This window comes from Chelonoidis abingdonii, chromosome 7 (genome assembly GCF_003597395.2).
Source record: "Chelonoidis abingdonii isolate Lonesome George chromosome 7, CheloAbing_2.0, whole genome shotgun sequence".
NCBI lineage: Eukaryota > Metazoa > Chordata > Testudines > Testudinidae > Chelonoidis > Chelonoidis abingdonii.
In genome coordinates this window covers 110339575-110345552 of record NC_133775.1, presented here as the reverse complement: position 1 = coordinate 110345552, position 5978 = coordinate 110339575, and the positions used below count along the sequence as shown (strand labels likewise).

Genomic DNA, 5978 nt, shown 5'->3' with positions numbered 1-5978 from the left:
TGGGCCTGTGCGCGGGGAACCCTGGCACGGCAGCAAGAGCTCGCCCGCCCCCGAGTCCCTGGCACCGCCTCAGCGAGATCTGGGGGTTGGTGCCCTCATGCTGCTCCTGAGCCCCTTGGCACGCGCCCCCGGGAGAGTCACAGCCGTCCGTGAAGGTTGCACTGGCTCCCCGGGGTTGGGCCCTTGGGCCTCACCAGCTCTTGGGATTGCCCCTGCCAGCCTGCTGCTCGCCGTGGGCCTCCTCGGGGCACCCACTGAGAGCTGCACCACCAGAGGGAACAATGCAGCCCGTCTCTAGCCTGCCCTGACTCAGCCAGTGTCAAACAGAAGGGTTTATTGAATGTCTGATCCCAGCACAGAAAGTCCTTAGGGCCCTCAAGCCTGGAAATTCTCCACCCAGTCCATCTGGCTCTGTCCCAGTCCCCAGGGGCTCAGGCTGCTTGCTCTCCCCAGTCCAGCAGCACCCTCCTTCCAGCTGATCATCCTATACAGAATCATAAACCTGAAAGGGACCTCGAGAGGTCATTTAGTCCAGTCCCCTGCATTCATAGCAGGACTAGTTATCTAGAGCGGTGGGCCCCAACGTGGTGCCTACATGTGCCATGGTGCTCGCCAGGGCATTTATGTGCACCTCTCTAGTGCTCAGCAGGGGAAAGAAGCCGTGGCCCCACACCTGACGGACAGAGAACTCAGGCTGCGGGTGTGGTGTTCTCTGTTCCCGGCTGGCACAGGGCCTGCCTAGTGCCCAGCAGGGAGGAGAAGCTGCAGCCCCATGCCTACCGGGGACAGAGAACTCCCAGACTGCAAGCACCGGTGTTCTCAGTCCCAGGAAGGCGTGGGGCCAGAGAGAAGCCGCAGCCCTGCACCTACTGGAGACAGAACTCTGGGGCTGTAGGCGCTGGTGTTCTTTGTCCCCGGCAGGCGCAGGGCCTGCCTAATACCCAGCAGAGGAGAGAAGCCGGGGCCCCGTGCCTGCTGGGGACAGAGTACTCCGGGGCTGCAAGCACCAGTGTTCTCTGTCGTCGCAGCTTCTCTCCAGTTTCACCTCTGCGCTGCCCAGAACTGCTGCCAAAAAATAAATAAAATAAAATAAATGCTCCGACTCTGCCATCCTAAGAATGGAAGGAATGCCGCCCCGTAGCACGTGCTGCCTCAGGCATGTGCTTGCTCCACTGGTGCCTGGAACCGGCCCTGTATGTAAGTATTCTTCCGCTGCACTGATACTGCTGTTTTCTTGTGCTTTGCAATTTATTATTTTAACATTTTGCCCCAAAATGAGTGGTTCAAATAAAAGACAATGTACATATTATTTCAGTGCAGAGTGGGAAGAATCCTATTGTTTAACTGAAAATAAAGGGAAATGTGTTTGTTTATTGTGCGGGGCTGCTGTTGCAGTGCCAAAAAAACATAATGTCGAACGCCATTTCCAAACTAAGCACGGCTCTTTTGACATTAGCCATCCACTTAAGTCTGAGTTGAGAAAGAAGAAAATTAATCAAATCAAGCCTATCTGCCCAGCAATCTGTTTTCACTAGACACATGGTAAAGTCTAAAGGTGCTACTATTGCTTCCTTTAAAATTGCTCATCCACTCGCAAAGAAGAAAAAAACCTTTTCAAGATGGTGAATTGTTGAAGGAAGCATTTTTGACTGGTGCTGATTGTTTCAAGGATTTCCTAACAAGGGTGAGATTTTGTCAGCAATACAAGACTTGCAGTTATCAGACAACGCAGTTACGAGGAGAATACATGCAATTTCAAGCGACGTGCACACTCAGCTAAAGGATGACTTGGAAATATATGACTGGTTTTCACTGCAATTCGATGAGTCAACAGATATATTGGATACAATGCAGTTGTCAGTTATGTGAGGATGATATTTAGTGACTTGACCGTAAAAGAAGAGTTACTAAAAGTATTGCCTATGACAGCGTGAACAAAGGGTGAGAACATCTATAATTTATTCCAGGGGTAGGCAACCTGCGGCACATGAGCTGATTTTCAGTGGCACTCTCACTGCCCGAGTCCTGGCTACTGGTCTGAGGGGTTCTGCATTTTAATTTAATTTAAAATGAAGCTTCTTAAACATTTTAAAAACCATATTTACTTTACATACAACAATAGTTTAGTTATATAATATAGACTTACAGAAAGAGACCTTCTAAAAACGTTAAAATGTATTACTGGCATGCGAAACCTTAAATTAGAGCGAATAAATGAAGAAAAGGTTGCCAACCCCTGATTTATTCAAATCATACGCAACATGATTAGTATGCCACTACACAAGCTGTCTGTGATCGCCACTGATGGGGCACTAGCAATGATGGGCAGTGCCACTGGATTCATTGCACTCTGCAAGAAGAATGAATCCTTTCCAAACTTTGTCTTATCATTGTATTATCCACCAAGAAGCTTTGTGCATCAACGTTCTTTCTTTTCAACATGTCATGAATGTTATTAAAATAATTAACTCTTTTTGAGCAAAACCGACTTTTTAAGGCTTTGTTGGAAGATATTGAGGATAAACAATCTGATCTTATCTTGCACACAGAAGTACAATGGCTGAACAAAGGTAAAGTTCTTGCAAGTTTTTTAAGCCTAATTGAAGAGATCAAAGAATTTCTGAAGTCCACAAATCAGAACTTGGAGCAACTTGGCTTTTCTTGCTGACATCACTGACAAATTGAACATTTTAAATCTTGAACTCCAGGGAAAATACAAACATGTGGCTCAAATTATAGGTTCTGTAAAATCATTCAAAGAAAACTGATCTTGTGGATGTCACATATGAAGACGAAGTCTCTCGTACATTTCCCAAGTATGAAGGAAATTGTATGTGACAGTGACTTTAACCCACTGCCATTTGTTATCCACATTCAAATACTTCTGGAACAATTTGAAAAGAGATTTCAACAGTTCCACCATCACTGAACCTGTAGCTGCCTTTCTTGTGAATCCTTTTACTTGCGAAGCAGAGGTAATAGAAATGGCTACATCAATTGTGAGTCTCATTCAAGTAAGAACAGAAGACGTGGAACTGGAGATTTTGGACCTTCAAAATGATACTGTTCTAAAATCCTGCGCAACAGATGAAAACTTTTGGAATCTAGTTGATTGAAAAAAGTTTCCTGCCTTAAAAAATGTAGCATACAAAATAAAATCTTATTTTGGTTCCACTTATCTATGCAAAGTTCTGTTTTCAACAATGAACATCAAAACACAGATCTCAGCTCACAGATGCCCATCTTGACGATTGCTTATGAATGGGAATATCACCCTACTCTCCCAACTACGAAAAATTGGCTGAAGAAATGCAGTGCCAAAAATCACTGACTTTATTAGAAAAACCACGTGAATTAATGATACCTATTTTCCATTAAGTGCTGATGAGTGCATATGATTAACCTGTGTTTAACATTTTTCATATTTTTATTGAAATCCAGATAGAAGTAACAATACAAAGAATATTTTTAATTAACCATAACTGGCTATGTTAAAGTAAGAATAATAAATGTATTTGGACAAGCAGTTCAATAATGTTTTACTTTTTTAAAATAAATATGATGAAAACTGTTTATGATATTTATTTTGTAAAAAACACCTTAATTTTTCTTACAGGTAGCTAAAGAGCAAATTCACATGGTAAGGTGAAAAAGTAATTGCTATAATTTAATTATTACCTTTTACATGTAAAATTACCTTTTATATTTTATGGATTCATGTATTATGTAATATTAAATATGTTTTTCATATTACTTAATCTCCAACTACAAAATAAGCCTTGAAAAACTGTTAGCTCCTGCCACACTCTTCTGAAAACATTAAAGTGCTACTGGCCACAAAAATATGGCAGGCCACTGGCTTAACCACTGTGACAGTTGGGAAGCTTTTCCTAATCTCCAGCCTAAAGCACCCTTGCTGGAAGCCCACTGCTTCTTGTCCTCTCCTCAGAGGTTAAGAACAACAATTTTTCTCCCTCCTCCTTGTCACAACCTTTTATGCGTTTGAAAATGTATGTCCCCTCTCAGGCCTCTCTTCTCCCGACTAAACAAACCCAGTTGTCGCTATCTTCCCTCATAGGTCGCTTTCTAGCCCCTCAATCATTTTTGTTGCTCTCTCCTTCCTGAGATGAGGTGCCGAGACCCGGACACGATGCTCCCCTGGAGGCCTAACGCGAGCAGCTACACAGAACAGTCCGGCGTTCTGACCTGCGCACGCACCCAGGCAGCGACCCGAACTCCCCAGGCTGCTGGCACGTGCAGGCGCGTGACGCTTCCCGGAGGCATTCAACGCCTCGCGCCCAGCGAGCCCGCTGCTCCCTCCTAGCGCCCAGACTGTCCCGCGCGCGGCGGGGTTTCCTACGTGGCTCCGGGCGAGCCGCGCGGGAGTTCCGTGCTGGGGCCCAACCCGCGGTGTGAATACAGCCGCTGCCGCCGTCCCCGGGAGCCCCGCACACCGGGAATGTGCCCCCGCCACACGGGAGGGCGCGGGCGGGACCCCACGGCCGTCGCCTTCCAGCCCGTGACTCTCGCCCCGGACGTACATGGCCACAGGGGCGCCCCCGTGCCCCGGAAGCGGAAGTGGAGCCGCTGCCCCGGAAGTGGTTGCGGGCCCCGGCCGCCCGTTGCCATGGCGCTCTCCCCGTACGTGCTCGCCATGCAGGAGCTGTTCCGGGCCAACACGCGGAGCCGCGAGTTCCCGGCGCACGGGGCCAAGGTGCACTCGGTGGCGTGGAGCTGCTGCGGCCGCCGGCTCGCCTCGGGCTCCTTCGACAAGACGGCGAGTGTCTTCGTGCTGGAGAAGGACCGGCTGGTGAGCGGGCTGGGGACAGCGCCCGGGGGTGCCCGTCCCGCGCGGTCGGCGAAGGGGGCTGCCAGCAGCGGGCGGGCTCGTGTCGCAGGGAACCGCCCCCAGCGCTCCGCCGTGGGGCAGCCCCGCTCAGCGCTCCTGGGGGAGGCTTGGAAGCGCTTCCGGGTGCCAGAGCAGCCCAGGCCCGTGGCACAGCGAAGGGCACCGCTCGAAGGAGGGTCCAGCGCTGGTCTGGGAAGCGGGAGAGGTGGGGTCGCTTTCCTGATGCCCCCGTAGTCTCTTGTGCGATCTTGGGCAAGTCACTACGGCTCGCTGGGTCTCGGGCCCCGCTCTGTGAAATGGGGGTCATGGTATTCGCTTATCTCAGGGGGGCCTGTGAGGATAAACGTTTTGGGGCAGTTCTGGCAGGCCGGTTTCCGGAGTGAGTGTGGCGGCATCCGCACTGGCCGGCTTGTCTGATGGTTTGGGCGGTCACCTCCCTCTAGGTGAAGGAGAACAATTACCGTGGCCATGGGGACAGCGTGGATCAGCTGTGCTGGCACCCGAGTAACCCAGACCTCTTTGTTACTGCATCTGGAGACAAAACCATCCGTATTTGGGATGTCCGCACCACTAAGTGCATCGCTACCGTGAACACCAAAGGTAAAAGCCATCAATGGCTATTAGCCAAGATGGGTAAGGCATGGTGTCTCTAGCCTCAGTTCATCAGAGGATGGAGATGGATGGCAGGAGAGAGATCACTTGATGATTACCTGTTAGGTTCACTTCCTCTGGGGCACCTGGCATTGGCCACTGTCAGTAGACAGATACTGGGCTAGATGGACCTTTGGTCTGACCCAGTACGGCCATTCTTATGTTCTTACGGGTGCTAATGTGAGGAGACAAGAGGGACCAGTGCATCTCAGGACACCTATAAACACTGCTCCCTTTGCAAACGCATCCTGCTCCCAACATGGACTGGAAGCAAACTCAGGAAACCCTGAGAGCTCTCCACGATATGGTTCCATATGGGGAATTATTAGTTAAATTGGAAAAGATGGAGATCAGTATGAAAATTGAAAGGTGGGTAAGGAACTGGTTAAAGGGGAGACTACAACGGGTCATACTGAAAGGTGAATTGTCAGGCTGGAAGGAGGTTGCTAGTGGAGTTCCTCAAGGACCAGTTTTGGGA

The 5978-nt window shown here is 49.3% G+C and overlaps 1 protein-coding gene across 1 annotated transcript in view; it reads left to right on the top strand.

The window, feature by feature from the left end:
* Positions 1-4592: 4592 nt before the first annotated feature.
* Positions 4593-5978, top strand: part of THOC3 (THO complex subunit 3) — a 10069-nt gene continuing 8683 nt past the window's right edge. The window contains exons 1-2 of the mRNA XM_032789371.2: positions 4593-4810; positions 5293-5449. Of these exons, the coding sequence (XP_032645262.1) occupies positions 4628-4810; positions 5293-5449 (340 nt within the window). The 5' untranslated portion in view covers positions 4593-4627. The remainder of the gene's footprint in view (positions 4811-5292; positions 5450-5978) is intronic.